This window comes from Malaya genurostris, chromosome 2 (genome assembly GCF_030247185.1).
Source record: "Malaya genurostris strain Urasoe2022 chromosome 2, Malgen_1.1, whole genome shotgun sequence".
NCBI lineage: Eukaryota > Metazoa > Arthropoda > Insecta > Diptera > Culicidae > Malaya > Malaya genurostris.
The window spans coordinates 40,567,797-40,586,584 of NC_080571.1; the positions used below are offsets into that span (position 1 = coordinate 40,567,797).

Genomic DNA, 18,788 nt, shown 5'->3' on the forward strand with positions numbered 1-18,788 from the left:
TGAAGCATGGTTCCTTGTTTGAGTTGTGGAGATAGTTCCAAACTGAAACCAGATAGAAACGGAACAGCAAACTGTTAGTAAGGTGTTCTACTATTAGTTAAATATTTCACACCTACGCAAACGGGACTTTTGCAGTTCCTCTGCCAGAGCTCGCTTGCATTATTCAGTCAACAGTTCTTACCATGATGTACAACAAGATGCAACTTGCTCTACGATTATGTGCAGTTATACTATTGCACGTATTTTCAACGGTCGCCGTTTTCAACAAGTTGGATTCCTCTCAAAGTTCAGAACGAGCGATCGTGTCGTTTCCGATGGGAGCATCTAATGGGGTAGAGTTATCGCCAATATCGGGTGCATTCTAACTGACTCAAATCGTAACAAATTGGTTCTAGTTTCTCATAGCAATAGCCATCCCGTTGGATATCCCCGGACGGAATATCTATTTGTCGCACAACTTTGAAATGAACTACGGGCTGCCAACGAATGCTTCTCAGTACCGACTGTGGTATACTCTGTTCAAAAAGTCCAAGTACAACATTCCGGAAGCGATTGCCAGAAAGCGACGGATGGCGGATGCAACGAAGTTAAGCCGGAAGTTTGTTTATGAACTCATAGCTGAACGTATGAATATGTAGGTTTTTGGAATCTGTCGGTAAAGAAGAGTTTTTAATGTTTTTCCAATATTTTAGGTACGGGTACAATGGTACGGCTTGTGTTCATAAGGCCATTTGTGAAACAATGGAATTACCTTTTCATACCAACAATGGCGTATATGGAGACGTAACCCATATTGTGTTCAGGTGATTTATAGTCTAAAAATCGAATGTGCGGTCAGGGCTTTTAATTTTGTATCTTATAGCCCTTCGAGCTCTCGCAATGAAGATATACCCTTCTCCTACTATGTTGCAGAAGCGGACGGCCTCGAGGCGAATTGTTCCAGATATCAAAAGTTTTGCCCAATCGGAATATTTGATTTGATTTCGACTGTTACGAGTGCTTGAAGAAAGTTAAATTTTCCTTCAAGGTAGTCTAATCAAATTCACAAAATATTTGAATAAATTTCGTTGGCCGAAAAGAAGAATTACAATTTTTTCATTTTCGAGAACTAACTTTTAGTAAACTTTATTAATCCTTGAAGAATCTTAGCGATGAGTGCGTGATCTTTCGTGAATCTGAGAATAGAAATAATAGTCGCTGGGGATTAAATCTGAGGAAGATGATGGATGTGGTAGTTATTAGAATTTGTATTTATGGAGCTAAGCCGCCGTCTCCTTCCGTCACCGTCACGTCAGCTTCCGTCAAAATAGGTGTGATACTTTCTTTATTGGAACGTTCATACGTTCCGTCCGTCAATACGTTCCGTAACGGTGACGTTATGTGTGAATGTTTTCATAAGAATGCAGCACCCTGCTATGACGTCATGAAACTGTGGCTAGCATCATTCTGCAAAAACCAAAACAATGAAGAAGAATGGCTAACAAAAAATTTGATATTACAAACTACTTGGTTATTCATTACCCTTTACCGCACTTCCCCACAAATTATTGATCAGAATATCATCATTACAATAAGAAAATTAAGATTTAACTCGATTTGAAATGCTCGAATGTTTGTTTACCATACTCTGAGCGCTCTGATTGCCCACCAAATGCCCCAGATGTTGGCTACGGTAGCACTTGCTGCAGCGTCCTATCCTTGCCACCGGGCTGTAAGAATGCATTTAACTAATTTTGACGGTGACAGAGGTTAACTGTGACGAACCGTCTGAATCGTACTTAAGTGATCAGCTCTGAGAAACCGCGTCTTCGTCTATTTTTACATATTCAAGTGCTCATGCAAAATTGTGAATACAGTAGTTTTGATATGTTCACGATGTCAGTAATCTTCTGGCCCATTTGGACCACCAGAGCGTGGATGAAATTTAAGTCATAAGACTTTTTATGCAAATCTCTACCACTTGAAGGAATTGTGTTCTCATTTGTTCATAAATCTCATTTTGATAAAACTTTTGATTGCCTCAAAATTCGATGCGGACTCGCCTGAGGTCGCCATGTTCGCAAAAAAGGATGTTGCCAAATATAAATATAAAATATAAAATCGATCCGGTAAATCGTGAAAGAAGAAGAAAACAAAGAGAAACTGTTATTTGCAGTTAGGCCCTTTTGTCGTGGTACCGTCGTCGAAATTTCAAATTTGTGCGCGCAAAAATAGCAGCACTGCGCACCCATACAATTGACATAATATGTTCAATGTGATGCCGTGTGATGGCGCTGCTGAACTGAAGATTGATTTCGCTCCAAGCTGACGAGGTTTGTTCAGGGTAAACATTCTCCTATATATTTTTGGCGTAGGACTTGATAACCTTTTTTGTTCGATTATTTGAAGTTGTTAAAGTTGTAAGATTGTTGTCAATATCACCCTTATCACGTAAACATTTTTAGTTAGACGAAAAAACCTTTTTTAATCCACCTAGTGGTGTAAACATGTCTTTCTCATATTACTTATATTTCCAAAAATATCACTAAAGACTGTCCCAGAAAGTATGGACGCAACCAAAAACCGCTGCCATTTCGCAATGGTTCAGAATCTGTCAAGTTTTATAGCTGCGTTCTGTTGTTCACACTCTTCTCTAACCACTTGTTCAGTTGTTTATTCGTTTTCATTAGTTTGTTTCGAAATGCGTGGACTTTCAGCAGAACAACGTCGAAAAATTGTGTACAAATGGTGCACAGAACGCGGACTGTCACTGAGAAAGATAGCAAAAATGGAAGGAGTTAGTGAAAAAGCCATGCGAAACGCAATCAGGAAGTTTGGTGAGGATAACACCTTTGAGGATAAACCGAAAACGGGTCGAAAAAAAGGTCCTGCTAACCCTCAGTTGGATAAACGTATACTGAAGGCGTTCGAGCAAAAGAAGGAGGTTTCAGTTCGGGATGTGGCCAAAAAAGTGGGCACTTCGAAGTCAAATGTTCTTCGTGCTAAAGCACGTTTGAATCTTCGAACCTATACGAAGCAGAAACAACCAAAACGTAGTCCGAAACAAGAAGCATCGACCAGGCCGAGGGTTCGAAAGCTGTACAATACGATTCTTGCTGGAAATTTGAACTGCATAATCATGGACGACGAAACCTACGTGAAACTCGATTACAAATCCTTGCCGGGACCACAATATTATACGGTGCGAGAAGGGCAAGTGTTGAATCAGTCCGAGACATCGATTGAAGTCGAAAAATTTGGTAAGAAGGCTATGGTCTGGCAAGCAATTTGTAGCTGCGGTAAGATTTCGAAACCTTTCATCACCACTGCTTCAATGAACAGCGAAATATTCATCAAGGAATGTTTACAAAAACGACTTCTACCCATGATTCGAAGCCACAAGGATCCTGTTGTCTTCTGGCCAGATCTTGCTTCTTGCCACTACTCGAAATCAACGGTGGAATGGTATACTACCAAAAATGTCACTTTCGTCCCAAAAGACATGAAATTGTCCACAACTTCGACCATTTGAGGAATTTTGGGCATTAACGAAGGCACATCTTAGGAAACATGTCTCGACAGCCAAAACCATTCAACAGTTCGAAAAAGATTGGAAAAAAGTGTCAAAACTTGTCGCCAAGAAGTCTGTACGGAATTTAATGAGGAACGTTCGCAAGAAGGTGCACCAGCTAGTCTACAATGGCTAAGTAGCAAATGTTGAGAATAATATTCTGTTGTTGTAGTCTAATATTATCAGTATATCGAATAAAATTTATAGATCTAACACTTGTGAATTATTTACAGCGAAATCAAAGTGCGTCCATACTTTCTGGTACAGTCTTTAGAAGATTCTGTCAAGATTTTTTTTTCAATCTTGAATAAAATGAGAAGCTTTCTTTGGGTATGAACTAACATAAACTTTTCAATTTGTAAGCAGTTATGTCAAGTTAATAAGGATTTTTCATTACTTTGCATCGTCGCTCTAAATGATTAAACACACTTTACCCTATAGATCTGGAATTGGAATTCGGACCAGGATGAAACTAAACAGTAGCCTATGAGACTATTGGAATTTTTTTTGAGCCTATTTGTGGGAATCGATCAAATCATTTCTGAAAAAATTGAGTGAGTCTCGTTTAAGAGTTTTTGACCTACTTCCGGTACTTCTGGAACCGGGAACTTGGAACCAGTATAGCCGAAGTCTGTTTGTTTAGTAAGTAACTAACATATCCTACAAATTGAATCAGTTTTGAGCCATATCTAGAATAAGTTTACCCTTTTGCATCGTTGTTTTATTAAAGAAAACAACCTGGTAGTGATCAAGTGATTGCGTAAACTTTCTATGTGAGAAAAGCAATAAGTGTACTTTTATAGAAGAGCATCGCTATCATGATTTTGTTATAACACTAACAAGTAGGTATAAATTTATTGAAAGATTTACAAATTTACATATTTTTCACCGGAAAATATAGATTTAAATGTGGCAACTCTACACGCTATACAAAATTGAACAAAGCACGCTGCGAACGGTGAAAATCGGTTAAGAAATTTCCTAGAAAATCAAGTGCACATTTTTTCATAAATTTGCACATATTTCCTTGTATTTTCGAAACCGGAAGTTGGATCCAGATGAAATTCAAAAAAATTGTATGGGGCCATAAGACTTTTCATTTGAATCTAAATTTGTGAAAATCGGTGCAGTGATCTCTGAGAAAAGTGTGTGACTATTTTTTTAAATTTTTTTTGGTGCATATGGGACCATAAGACCTTTCATTTGAATCTAATGTCGATTTCGTTTGAGAAAACTGAAACTGTCACGGGGTAGTTTCATCAAACAAACGCTTTTAATGAATCTATGTTGATTTCGCACTTAGCAAGGGAGGCTTGAGTAAACCTGATATAAAAACCGGGTTCGAAACAGACTCGATTTTCAGTTCAACAACGTCAAAATTAGGTTCGAACCGGACTTCAAATGAACGGTTTGACCGCAGTTAGAGTGGAAACTGGGATAGGTTTGGCATCAAGCGAAAACGACATAAGTTTGTGAAATCGGTTCTGAAATCTCTGAAAAAATTGTATTGCAACTGATTCCACATATGAACATGTGCACTTATTTACATCGTTTAGTTTTGCACTGAAGGAAAATGGCTACTTTGATGAATCGCCGAATTTCGTTTGTCTAAAAGCTGTTTACTAATGTCGTTTTCGCTTGAGAAAACTGAAACTGACCCTGAAACTGGGTAGTTTCATCAAACAAACACTTTTCATGAAACTGTGTTGATTTCGCACTTTGCAACAAGGGTTTGAGCAAACCTGATATAAAAACCAGGTTCGAAACTGACTCGATTTTCAGTTCAACAACGTTGAAACTAGGTTCAAAACTGGCTTCAAACAAACGGTTTGACAGCAGTTAGAGTGGACTGGGTTAGGTTTGGCATCAAGCGAAAATGACATAAGATTTCGACAAGTTTATATCATTAATTTGCTGATTTCGGTTAAACGGCCAATTGCTGATAAACACGGTAGTTTACATAACCGAATATCAGTATAACATTTTGAAATGCCGAGAAATCGGAAATAATAAACCGAATATTTTGGAAATGCGATCACTAGATTCGGTCATGAGTTCTTTGCTGAAGTGTCGATTCTCTGCTGAAGTGTCGTTTGTATCCCACATAGAATCGCGTAGATTTCTGCTTGGAACACAGTATAGTACTCACCAAGTGAATGAGACTGATCTAGTATCCTATCACGACAGTAGACACCAGCAGCAGCACGACCATCCAACAGAGAAACGTCATGAAAGATAATTGTTAAACTCTACATGGTTATAGTATAGTTGCACTTCAATGTAAATAAATGTTTGTGATTACGGTGTCATCTCATCGGTTTTATGTTACAGTACAATACTAATCTTAAACTTAATTTAATTTGAATTGTTTCTCACTGAAAAATTCGCAAGAAATTAATTTTTTGATGAAATAATCGTGAAACAAATTTTTTCCAATTCCATCATATTTTGTCGTCTTATGGATGTTAGCAACCGAGGGGATCACCTCACCCTCACTACGACACTGTTAATTAAGTATAAAATGTATAATTAAGACCATATAATTAAATTTCAAGCAACAATATTGGCAATATCAACCACTATTTGTCACTATTTCAATAAATTATTTAATTGTGTGAAACCCAAATTTGGTCATTTTAACATTTTTTTGTCGTATAGAATTCGTTAAAACTTTAGAAAATTTTTTCGATGTGGGGAAAGCATTTTTTATTTGCGTATATGATTCTAAAATCTTAACACTAAAAAACGTTTCTAACATTATCACTATTCTATAATAACCTATTGAGATCAGTCACGTACCCAGAGGGGGGGGCCCGAGGGGCCCTGGCCCCTCCCGAAATCAAAAATAGATATATAATTATCTAGAAAATCTCAGACATGTGTGAAATAACAAGAAAGTAAACGTAAAGAAATGTGATACAATAACAGTTCCAGTGGAAAAGTATCTGTTAAAAACACCCGTTAAAGGCACACAGAAAATAAGGTACATAAGCAACCTTCAGTAGCATTATTTTTTATCTTTAGGCCCCTCCCGAAACGAAATCCTGGGTACGGGCCTGATTGAGATCAATCTGAATTTTCCTATCAAAGCATCTTTTTTGACAAGTTGTACGACAATTTCATCTGCTCAAGGAAACCATTTCCAGAAGGTCGCGTGAAATAGTTCATTTTGTTGTCGCAAGACATTGATTTCTACCGGACAAGCTACTTCTTCATCGCTTGCCGGAACTTGTCATGTGCCACGTTTAAAACATTACTAACTGGATCATGAACCCCGGTGAAAACATCCAGAATTGTGTTTTTACACTCATGATACACCTGTTCGCAGGGGGCGCCTTCTCGTCCTAGTTGTTCAGCTCGATAATACTCGTTATCACCATGGTCCGACATTGGTTCCGCTGTTGTTGATGGTCTGTAGAATACAGGAATTAACAAAACGATCCTTTAATCCGGTACCCAGTATACTCACGTAAACACAATATGGAACAGTTCTGCAAACACTCCTCCGGTATGGGTGAATTCCGCTGCTGCAGCTTCGCATATACTGCGCAGCATACAGGCGCGCCCTCCGAATCCGTAATTTTCTCCTGCTTTCTCCATCATTTTATAAGTAGTCCAACGAGACAGCTCGGCATTATAACCGTTCTCCGGCGGTTTGGAATCAACAGGAAGAAACTTTTCGTTCACTTCCTGAATTCTTTTCTCTTCTTCCTCATCTAACCAGTAGTTTTCGTCACCGTCATCGAAGTCATCGTCGTATCCATCGCCTTCATCAGCTGTTTCCTTCAAGTCGGGTAACTGTTCCGTTTCTACTTTTACATCCGTTGCCGTATAGTTCTCGTAGTGCTGACCAGTCATCATGGTTGCCGTTTCGCGTTTCTCCAGCGACCGTCTGGTATCGTTCCATCCTTCCCATAGGACCGGTCTAAGGGCGTCGACCGTCGTTGGCAGAAAGTACTGTGCCTTGATAACCCAGCCGAATGTGACGGATTCCTGAGCCGACAACGGAACGCCAATTCCGGAAATGAGCTGGTGACGTGTTGGCGATGTCGGAGGAACAATCAGCACGGGTCTGCCCCAGAAAATAAATCGACCTTCCTCGGTTTCCGTTTCGTTCTCCGCTGTTGACGTCACGCGGATGTTGGTGAGAACGAAACTGACGAGAAAGATTTTCCATTTGGGAAACATGCTGTAAATCGCACTCGGATTACTGTGATCCGTCCCGGTTCTCTGTGTACTGATTTAGAGGTTGAATACAATGTACGACTGATCTACATCGGCCATACGTGAGCCTTTTTGATCCCGCTGGAATTGCTTGAGAATGGAAGAAATGATTATCGTTGATCGTCTGTAGCAATTAGCACCTTTTAGTCGGTCAGGTCACGCTGGTCTGAGACTTTTGTCCGATTGTCCTCTTCAGTGAGGTAGTGATGAGCGTGATCGAATTTCAATCCCGTAAATAAAACTTTCACTTGATAAACTGTCCCAGATAAATTTTTCTACGCTAGAAATAAACACTTTAGGACTTTCACTGAGAATTTGGTGATGGTCCGGTTCAACCTGACTTGGTTGGATGTATATAATACACCAATTCTATCATGTTTTATTATGGCCACATATATATTTCACGCGCCATATAAAGATTTCACGCGTTTTTTTAGAACGGCCAATAAGCCACCTGTAAACTTCCACTTTCGAAAGAAATTCCAAGCGATCTATGAAAGATAGAGTACTAAATTGAACACCAGACGAAAGAGAATACTTTTCTCTGTCGTTTACTATTATGACTTACTCTCAGCGAGTGCCGAGTCATTCGAAATTACTCTTCAAAGTGAATGTTGATGGATGGCTTATTGGTCGTTATAAAAAAAAACGCGTGATTTTATGAAAGGGAGCTTCAACATGAGCCCTGAGGAAATGTCGTCGAATCATCATGTCCAAGTGCATATGTTTATCAGACAATGAATTTAGAGAAAAAAAGTTGTTCAAAAATGGAGAAAGACCATGATGATGCAACTACTCAGATATAATATTGATGAAAACTGAATTTAAAGGTCCCTTTGATGTTTATAGGTCATTTGAATTTTCGTTGAAAGCAACGCAAGACAATTGTTCGTCCTATTGCCCCAGCGAAAAAAAATAGTGTATCTGAAAGGAATCCATGTTCAGTTCGTGCTCGCATCTCATCCGACACAGTCGACAATTGCTTACTGTCGAGACGATAGAAACAAAGACAATACAGTGTCGTGAACAATAGACTGTACGAAATGGGCAAATACGATTTAACAAAGCCTGAAACTTGGCCTACAAGGCTAAATTAAATTTGTATTGATTTCAAGCGCTGCAAAGTTAGACCAACAGAAACCGAAATTGAAATCTTGCTTAAGGAACGAATGCATCTAAACGTTAATGATGTAAGTGAGATTCAATTCAACAAGGCGTCTAACTGTGTGTACATTATGTTCAAACGTGAAAGAGATGCAATTGCATTCGCTTCGGTTAACAACGAGGTGCATAGTGTTGATCATGATAATGTTAAATATAAGATCCCTGTGTACATGGTGGACAATGCAATAGAAGTACGCGTGCATGACCTTCCCCCGCAGACCAGTGATGGGTTCGTTCGTGAAAGTATGTCGCAGTACGGTGAAGTTCTTTCCATCGAAAGGGAAGTATGGCGTAATTTTTTTCCGAGTGTCCGGAATGGCGTGCGAGTGGTGCGTATGCAACTATGTAAAGCAATACCATCTTACATCATTTGTGATCAAGACGGGATACATCCGTGTAAAACGCTGATTGCGCATGAAATCAACTGGTTACATGTCAGTTTTGTGAACAACCTGCTCACTACGACAAACCTTGCACTGAAACTGCGAAAAGGACATCTTCAAACAAAAGCAAGGACAACCGCCCAACAACGGAAACTAGTGAGCGCAGTACTCCTGTTGTACCATCAAACCAACCAGCAACTGCAATAAATGCACAACAAGGCGCGTCTAGAGCAACTAACAACCAACCCAAGAATGCAAATTACAAGGAAAACGAAGAAAATACGGAAACCAACAACGATACCACCGATGCGGCAATGGAGGACGACACGAGCCACGGACAAAGTGCCCCTTAATTCACCGCAAGATAAAAATGGAAGCTCCTTTCCCCTAGAAAAAGGGTGACAACGAGTTCCAACGGTAAAAAAATTATTTCATCTAATAAAAACATGGCTCATTCGGCCACGTAAAGCTTGTACGCAAATTGGCCTGAATAAAAAAAAATTAATATTTTTATGTTCGACCCAATTGTCTAACGAAAACGAAACATTCCGAACATTCTTCGGATGCAGAAGAGTAAGAAAGTATATGAACCGGCCGATACGAATTATGATCGTTTTTCTGGTTTTTAAAAAAACCTGTTTTCGCTAAATTTCGGGCACTTTTCTATCAGTGTAGATTTGGAATTGTATCACATTTCGGTTGATTTTTCAACATTGGAAGTGATTTTTTTCAGTCACTGAGTTTTCTAGAAAATATCTTGAACAGATTTTTTCATGAGTGATATTGAAATGAACTTTCTCTGATCATGATTTTCGCAACACTGGTCTATGCAAAAGCGACCTTCCCCTTTGCCAGAATTGGTAAAACAATTGTTGTATTGATCCAATTAGTATACTTAGGTTTGAGTTCCAATGTCTTTCCGAAAGTCCGTCTGCACTGCCCGAAAGCCATGTCAGCTCTCTTTATTCTAAAATCAATGTTACTAGACCAGTTTAACTTTGGGCCAAGAATTATTCCAACATACATCTCGGGTAATTTTTCAAAAGGGCGTATAAGCAAGTGACAGTTTCTCTTTGTTTACTTTCTCTTCTATTAATTACCAAGATGTTTCCACGTTTATCACTCAACTCTTTGCATGAAATGATACCCGAAACTTTCGACTTTCAAACAGAATAGTGATATCAAAGAAAATCTTTTTAATCACATCATAATAATCGAAAGAGAGAAGTCACGACTTTTCAGCTCTGTTTTCCATGATTTAGTCTCTCGATACTATGAAAAATCAGCCCTGGGGTAGTACAATATAAAAAAGGTCAAATACGTGACAAAAACAGCCAATTCACCACAGAGGTTCGCCCAATAGAGAAGTACTGGGCTCTGGTTAAGCTCAGAGAAACTCTTCGAAACTAAGGAGAAAGTAAATGATACCGATGATTTCAAGAGAAGTTGAAGAATCGTCCCGGGTTGGCGGTTCAATGCACAGGACGCTGGTCTTACAAACCATGCAATGATTCTGTACACTAAGAATCGGCTGCGAATGCGGCATCATTGGGTCATTTCTTGCCAATTTTATCACTTTCCTTCTATATCTACACACTAAGATTCCATTCCGTTGTTCGGTAATTTTTTTGACGAAAACTTTCGGTAATCAATAGAAAGTACCGACATTTTGGCACATGAACGTCATTTTACAAAAATTCTGCAAATTTTTACCGGACGGTCAGTGTTACCCAAGTTTTCATTAACGAATTCTGTAAATAGATATACAATTCATACGGTAAATCTGAATAGTCGCCGAGTACGGTAAAACTCTACAGTCCGTATGGTAAAATAATTTTCCAATAACCGAACTTCTGTAAATACTGATTGTCGTGAAAACTAACTGTCAAATAATTGATAAAATGTTCAGTAAGAGTCTTTTTATAAACTAAACGAAAAAAATCTTGAAGAGTTCATCGAATGGATTGAGGTACAGGTGCTAAAATTTGTGAAACTTTAGAATCCCTAAAAGCTTTTTGTTTAATTAAAGGCAGAAAATAATTTTGTATCACTTGTCCACTTGCTGCCTACACAAATCGTTCGAGGGTGATTTCTGGTGGACTCGACGGATTGTGCAGTGTTTTGGAAGGTGGAATAAAACCATAGCCACAACAGGTTGGAATCAATTTAAAAATTCAATTTTCTTCATTCATTTTTGTGAACATGTGTTGTTTTTTGAAATCATAAAATAAAAGAATGTTAACCAAAGGAAGACAAACAAACAACAAATTACCGAACAATCAGTTAGATCCATTTGGTTTACAGTTTACGGTAGTTGTTTGACAGTTCAGCAATTACCGAACGATCGGTAATCAATTGTACTACCGAACTGATTACCGAACGTTCAGCTGTTGAAAATTCGGTAAAAAATTACCGAATCCTGCGAAATTTTCTAAGTGTGTACTGAATAAAACAATATAAAAGGAGTTTTGTCCTTCTTCGATTTGTTTACTTTTATGCTTCCTGGGTGAATTGTGAAGTTATGCCCTTGCGTATTTTTCGTAAAATTGGTTGGTTTTCGCGACTAAGATAAATCTGCGAGTAATTTTATCGTCTCATTTACTATTTCCAGTAGTAAAAGGTTCGGAAACCATCTAAAATAAAGATAATAAATACTAGCGATTGGAGTATCGCCCTGTTTGTTGGCATGGAACACAGAGGGCGAAACTTACGTAAACAAATGGAATGACAGTTTTGGCCTTTATAGTTATTTGTATCACAAATATTGAGATTTTTGTAGAATCCGAATTTTTAGGCAAAATTGTTGGATTTTGAAGCATTTATTGGTAGGTGAGAGAAACTCGATTTGTTTACTTTTGTAAGATTCGCCCATCATTGAAAAACAGCTGATCTGTTAAAAAATGACCAGACTTTCGTGTAATTTAAAACTGCCAAAAAAACTCGAAACACGAACCCACATTATCGAAATGACGGAATGAGCAATGAATTCTTACTCGACTGCATGATTTTTTAGTGCTCGATCGGTTCAGTGCTAGAATTTTCGCCTGAGTTGGCTGCTCGATCAACCTGATTGACAGTGACATTATAAATGTCATTGAATATTCGCTCATTTTATGAATGTGTTAGTGTGAAATTTAAGCGACTTAAGCCATTTCACTACACTCCAGCTAGAGGAATGGATGATGTTGACTAAGGTAGGCCGTTTTGTTAATTTCCAGCGAATTTCAATAGTTTATGTTGGGATTCTAAGAAGAACTGGTTATTTACTACTTCTGTATATCCGAAAAACATGAAGATTTAAATTTGTATATTCAGTTATATAATGTTTTCGTTCAAAAATAAACTGAAAATCAGCTCGAAAACGTGCAAAATCAGGAAAGAAGAAGAAGAAGACGAATTGACAATTCAGTCCGCATCTTCTCACTCAATTCCGAATGATTTCCGAATCAACCGGTTTTAGGCGAGCCGGTTCATTCGGAATCGGTTGTTGCACTGGAGTTGGAATTGATTCGGAATCCATTATGATTTCCACATGAAATTCCGAATGAAAATTTCTCGCCGATTCGGAATTGATTCGGAATCCATTCGAAATCCATTCGGATCTGATAATGTGGGAAGGACCTAGAGTGCCTCTAAATGAAACTATATTATTCAGTGCAAAACATTTACTATTCATAATGACAATTTCAGAACTTTGACATTTCGTCTGTCAGATTTTGTTACACACTCTCACGCAAGAAAATCAAAACAGTGTTCTATTTGTGTTTCACATTTTTATTAATTTGAAACAAATTCGTTTCAAATTTGTATTTGAAAAATAGAACTAGATCTCAGCGTCGTAGCTTTAGTCGTAGCTTTAGTCGTAGATCTAGATCAACCCATATGAAATAAAACTACGTTACGAACAATCCAAAACTTCCAAACTAAATCGTATTTATGTCAAAATGTTCAAATTCTGCCAATGGAGCTACAACAAAGTTGTTTCTTTATGGTCTTTTTTCCAGATTCCTCGCACGTGGATTTACTTATCCATATATACTGCTGTTCTACGCTTAATTGTCCCATAGATATAGGACATCCCATGGAATATGGAACAATTATGCGTAGAACGGCAGTATAGGCCTACAAAATAACTCGTCACACCGTGTTGGCCATGCCTTTAGACTTGAACCGAAATGATCAGCTGTACTCGAAATGTTTATCTATGTAACAATAATTTTTGTTGACTTGGTTGAAACTCAGCAGAAATGTGTTAATTGATTAACAAGCATTAACCAGCATGATCTTTATATCGAGTACCGTTCAAGCCGTAGGCCTCAAGCGGAGCGATCGAGGTTGTAATTTACATGGACAAAGATTCATTCTCAGTTCAACATCGACCGTGTCGGATGTGTTTCAAATAGATCCGTAGTTTTTAAATTGAGCACTAGAATTCTAGATCAGCATGATTATCCAACATGTTCCGAACTTTGTTCGTTATACTGTTTTTGTTGTATGGAACAGCATCAGCTCACGGTGATGATCGAATCTCCAACTCGTCTGAAGGAAAAATTTTACATCGAGAAAAACGGATCGTCTTTACGTTTAACAGTGCCACTGGCGTAAGTTGCTTAACATAATAGAATTGGTGAAGTATGCCGTTGTTTTATATTCGTTTCGCAGATTTTAGTTGCCCTGTCAATTCCGTTGATCATACCGGGAAGAAATATTTTTATGTCGTACAACTTTGAAATGAACTATAACATGCCAACGGATTCGACGGATTACACGCAGGGTGTATTGAAACGAATCGAAACTCCTGAGATCAACACACGTGATCTGAAAGAAAATGAACATGTGCAGCAAGTACGGAGAAGTGCCACGTTCACTCGGAAAAAGGCCTATCGATCGCTCGAACTTCGACTGAATAAGTGAGTAATGATTGTTGAACACCTCAGTTTAGTGCATAATGTGTCTCACTTTTTGATTCGAACAGGATGGGTTTCAATGGAAAACGGTGTGTCCTAAGAGCGATTTGTGAGGCGTCCGATGTGCCAATGTATGAACATAACGGAATCTTAGGAGATCTTATTCAAATATTACTGACGTATGTTGAAATACTTTTGTACAGTGAAACCGTATATTGAAAGCAATTTCGTTTTAGCCCTTCTCATTCAGCGGATGAAAATTTGCCGCCGGAGTTCCATCGAGCAGAAGAATTGGGACATCGACATGACTGTAGCAAATATCGTAGGCATTGTTCCAAAAGTATATTAGATTTGATAAGCGTTCTGGTGTGAGTTTCAGCTCTGTAATTAATTGGGATTCATTGAACTAGTTAGTAAAATTGTACAGTAAAAGCATTCGTTTTCAAAGTGTCATTTATTCGTACCGTCATAAATAGATAGAATATTGTTTAAATATTTGGTATCTTAGAAAGGATCGACTCCGACAATGTCAAGAATGTACGAGTAATTATTATAAAATATTTATCACCATGTTTTTGTTAAGATTCTTCTGCTTTTGCGACCAAACGTGTCTAAATACTGTTTTAATATAAATACTACTATAGCAACTGTCTGTATAAATTCAGCATCGTGATTTGGTCATCTGTATTCATTTTGTATAAAATATACATTATTGTTCCCTTGATAGTTTTCGATAGCGGTGTAACATCTATCATCATACTAATAAAATTCAACTAATTTTCGTCCGGCACCGTTTCCGCTTCAAGGCATGTCGACGAAAATTCCGAGCCGATCGATTCCAGACTGGTTGGATTCAAATGAGCACATTTCGACAAAAACTGTTCCTCTTCATCTGCACCTTCGTTGCCGATCGACTCCGGTCTATTGTTCTCTTCGATATCCTCGGCGTCATAAATCTCCTCGGTAGTATAAATATCGTAGCCAAACTCATCCAAATAGTGCCCATCGTCGACGAATTCGACCAGTTCCATGTTGGCACCTAGATTGAGCCCCTGGCAGAAATCATCGTCAATGTACAGGTCCTCTGTTGATTTTGCATTCTACAAAGAAATGGAATAGGAATTAGTTGAACCAAATTTGATTGATTTAAGCCTTAAAAAGTTCTTACCGGCATTGCTGCGAGGGCTTGCCGTGACACTGGTGTACCAGGGACTGGCTGCTGGATGAAGCCAAGGTTGTCCTCGAACATAGATGCTAAACTTTCACGGGGAAAATTTAACTCGCTGAATGCGGCGGACATTCCGATGCGGCTTCCGGTGGGCACTTGTTTGACAAAAGAAGAAAATGATAATAATGAAATAGTCTGATAATGCTAATAATGATTAAAATAATAATGATTATGCTAGGTGGCATAACAGTTCAACGTAAGCTGTTATGCACCAACGAGTCGAAGACGAAATGTAGAAAAAGAATCCATTCTGTAGTATCCATTCTGCTTGAGAAAGAAATTGCAAAAGTAATGCCAGAAACATAATCAAGATGACGAGACTACAAGTGTTGATACATGCAATGGTTAGGGAATACGAGTGACACCCAGTTGAAATAAAGACGGGTGGGTAACGTCAGAGACATAACTGGAATGTGGAAACTCGAATTGTTAGGAAAAAGCATTTCATGAGATTGATAATAACTGATCGGATTAGTCAACTCATAAAGATGCAGTGCATTGTTATGAATGGCCAAAATTTTACTACTCGTATTGTCTGTGGGAACTACCATGTATCTGAGAATTGAAGAGTTTTTAAGGAATATAACATATATGTACAGCACTCGCATCATGCCAAAGATTTTGATCCGTTACAGAGTAAGAACAATTTCGCTATAGGCGAGAAAATCAATTATAAGAGCATTTTGGTTATAAATTGAATGACTGAATTGACCATCTTAAACAACATGCACAAATATGTCTCACTCATATTAGTCAATTAAAAATACTAAAATGTCTGTTTTTCTAGCAAACAAAACGTGTCGTAAGCCGACTGCGCTCAATTACTGAAAATATTCCGTATTTCTATGTGTCGGTTTTGCACGATACGCTTTGTGCGATGATTCATTCAATTTTGGAATTTGTAATTTTGCGCGCCTTATTTTGGCACTGAATTTCACCTTTATGCTCGTTCATACTAAACATTTTAGAAAACTTCAACTTTGAGTTCTTTTGGATATCCTATATTGCTAAAAATTTTATCATAAATTGATGAATATATTTCCGATGGTGTGGAGCGGAAATTATGTTGCTGCCTTGAATAAAACAAGAGATATTCACGATTAAGTTCTACCCATTCTTGTACAGGTTTGAATAGGAGCCCCATAGTAAGTAAGACTTACAGAATTCAGGAACTGAACCTGAGTTCAAGAACAAAACAGGCTCAAAATTCAGTTGCAATTCATTTCTAGAGCTGAATTTTGAATTTGGATTTCGGAATTAAATTAAGGAATTGAGCTTAGTTCTGAAATATAACTCCAGAATCGAATTCCAGAATTCTACTTCAACATGCAGGCTCTGAATTCTAAAGCTGAATTTTTTAGCTAAATTCTAAACCTGAAATTAAGTTACGAATTCAGTTCCAAAAATCAATGCAAAATTCAGTTCCTGAATCCAGATCCAGTATTCAGCAGCTGGATGCGATTTGCGTCCAAATGAGAGCACACGACTTGAGCGTTTGAGGTTTTGTACCACGCAAATGGTCTGCTTTTGCTGCTGCGGCGACTGCTCATCCCGGCGTCCGAAGTCCAAATAAAAGCACAACCTGAGCATTTGACACTTTATAGCAGGATTGTTGTTACTGATGTTGGTGGATAAAATAGTAGAAGAAACGAACGATTTTCGATCTCACATTACGTTTTATGCTCGTCCAGTAGTACATCGGGGACTGATATGTTCCTGATAACCTCAAAACCTTCGTCCGGGATGCGAAAAAGGTAAGTGTTTTTTTTACGTTTCGTCTTAGACTCGTCAGTGCTTCGCATTTTTGAAAGGAACTGTATGTGTATGGCGCCATCAGAATTGTTCAACTGCAGCTCTTGTACCAGGTTTCCATAAGGTCATTTTAAGGCAGAAGAGGTGTAGTAAGTAGTTACTAACAGAGGCAAGGGTTTCTAGGCAAAATGTTTCCAATTTTACCAAAATCGATTGTTTTCGAACACAAATGTTTTTTTTTGCAAGTAAGAGATGTTCGTTGAGATATTTTTTTGAGTCCAATTGTTTGTATGTTTCAACATAAATAACAATTCAGTAAATTATCATCAAACTTAGCACTGGTACTTTTTGCACTTCAGAGGTGGTCGGAAGGGATTTGTTTTTTGTCCGCGAATTTAAAGTTTTAGGAGATTATTTATCTGAACGCGAGATCCAGCATAACACCAGAGCTGCTAAACGGATCGCCACCATACCAGGCACATGTACATCTTGCACCTCTGAAGATGTCATAGTGATATTTTGTAGAAGGGTCAGAATGTGTAGCAAGTGTACTTTACCTAAGCGGTATATTAGAAAATTATCGAATTCGATGAGAATCGATACTTTTCTTACCACTAAGAAAATAATCATGGATGAAGGTTATAATAATTCTGAGGCATAATTGATCGGCTGCGACAAGAAACGTTATATTTTTATCAGCACAAATAACATTTCGGTCAATAAGTCCCCAGTCTGATATCCTTCAAATGTCATCTGTCAAAATTTCATAACATTGCACAGTGGGAAAAAATCTATGAAAACCCGCAAAGAATTATGTAACTCATGAACTAATTGAGATAGGTCAACAAACTAAAGCGTTTCTTATGTAAAAATGTCCAAGGAATTCAATGAAATGGTTTACAATGGCCGCACGTATCGCCAATCCTGCTTGTTATACCCCAAATGTACAGCAGTTTTGGGGTTTCCTATAACATTCGCTCTGTAACTTGAAAAGAAATCGAGTGCGGTATTCTGGAATAGCCTACTTTCATGTAAAAAAGTCTGGAGTATCGATTAGAAGAACCCACACTGGCCGCACGAAACGTTTTGGTGGCTATTTTATTCCAATTCCTCCATTTCATGAGATCCTTACTGTAAATCCTCGTTAAATCTTGGTAAAACTTCTTGCAAGTTCGAAAGATCGTTTCGTGCGGCCAGTATAAGTTCTGGCATTCGATTCTATAGACTTTATTACATAAGACAAGCTAGATTTAGTAAACTTCCAATAAGTTTTACCGAGATTTAAGGGCGATTTACAATAAGATATCATGAAATGGAGGAAATGGGGTAAAATAGCCACCAAAACGTTTCGTGCGGCCAGTGTACACTCTTCCATTCGATTCTCCAGACATTTTTACATAAATTCAAGCTATTTCTGTAGACCGCACTCGATTTCTTTTCAAGTTACAGAACAAATACTACAGAAAACCCTAAAACTGCTGGGCATTTGGGGTAAAACGAGCAGAATGGCGATTCGTGCGGCCATTAAAAAACATTCCATTGAATTTCTTGGATTTTTTTTACACAAGAAACACTGTTGT

General features: G+C 38.1%; 3 protein-coding genes across 4 annotated transcripts in view; 1 reads left to right on the top strand and 2 right to left on the bottom strand.

Annotated features, from left to right (window-relative positions):
* Positions 1-225: 225 nt before the first annotated feature.
* On the top strand, positions 226-14,700 carry LOC131428594 (uncharacterized). The gene is made up of 7 exons (XM_058592639.1): positions 226-332; positions 396-634; positions 693-803; positions 13,769-13,922; positions 13,984-14,231; positions 14,297-14,407; positions 14,465-14,700. Exons 1-7 carry the CDS (start codon positions 315-317, stop codon positions 14,598-14,600), a joined length of 1,017 nt encoding a protein of 338 aa, XP_058448622.1. The 5' UTR covers positions 226-314; the 3' UTR covers positions 14,601-14,700.
* LOC131429326 (uncharacterized) lies at positions 6,561-7,777 on the bottom strand. The gene is made up of 2 exons (XM_058593393.1): positions 7,020-7,777; positions 6,561-6,962 (listed from the first exon to the last, which is right to left on the bottom strand). The coding sequence occupies exons 1-2, from the start codon at positions 7,736-7,738 to the stop codon at positions 6,755-6,757; spliced, it is 927 nt and encodes a 308-aa protein (XP_058449376.1). The 5' UTR covers positions 7,739-7,777; the 3' UTR covers positions 6,561-6,754.
* Positions 14,664-18,788, bottom strand: part of LOC131429325 (uncharacterized) — an 83,953-nt gene continuing 79,828 nt past the window's right edge. For both annotated transcript variants that reach the window (XM_058593392.1, XM_058593391.1), the window contains 2 exons: positions 15,397-15,551; positions 14,664-15,328 (listed from right to left, as the gene is read on the bottom strand). In XM_058593392.1, coding sequence (XP_058449375.1) covers positions 15,002-15,328; positions 15,397-15,551 — 482 coding nt within the window. In that variant the 3' untranslated portion in view covers positions 14,664-15,001. The remainder of the gene's footprint in view (positions 15,329-15,396; positions 15,552-18,788) is intronic.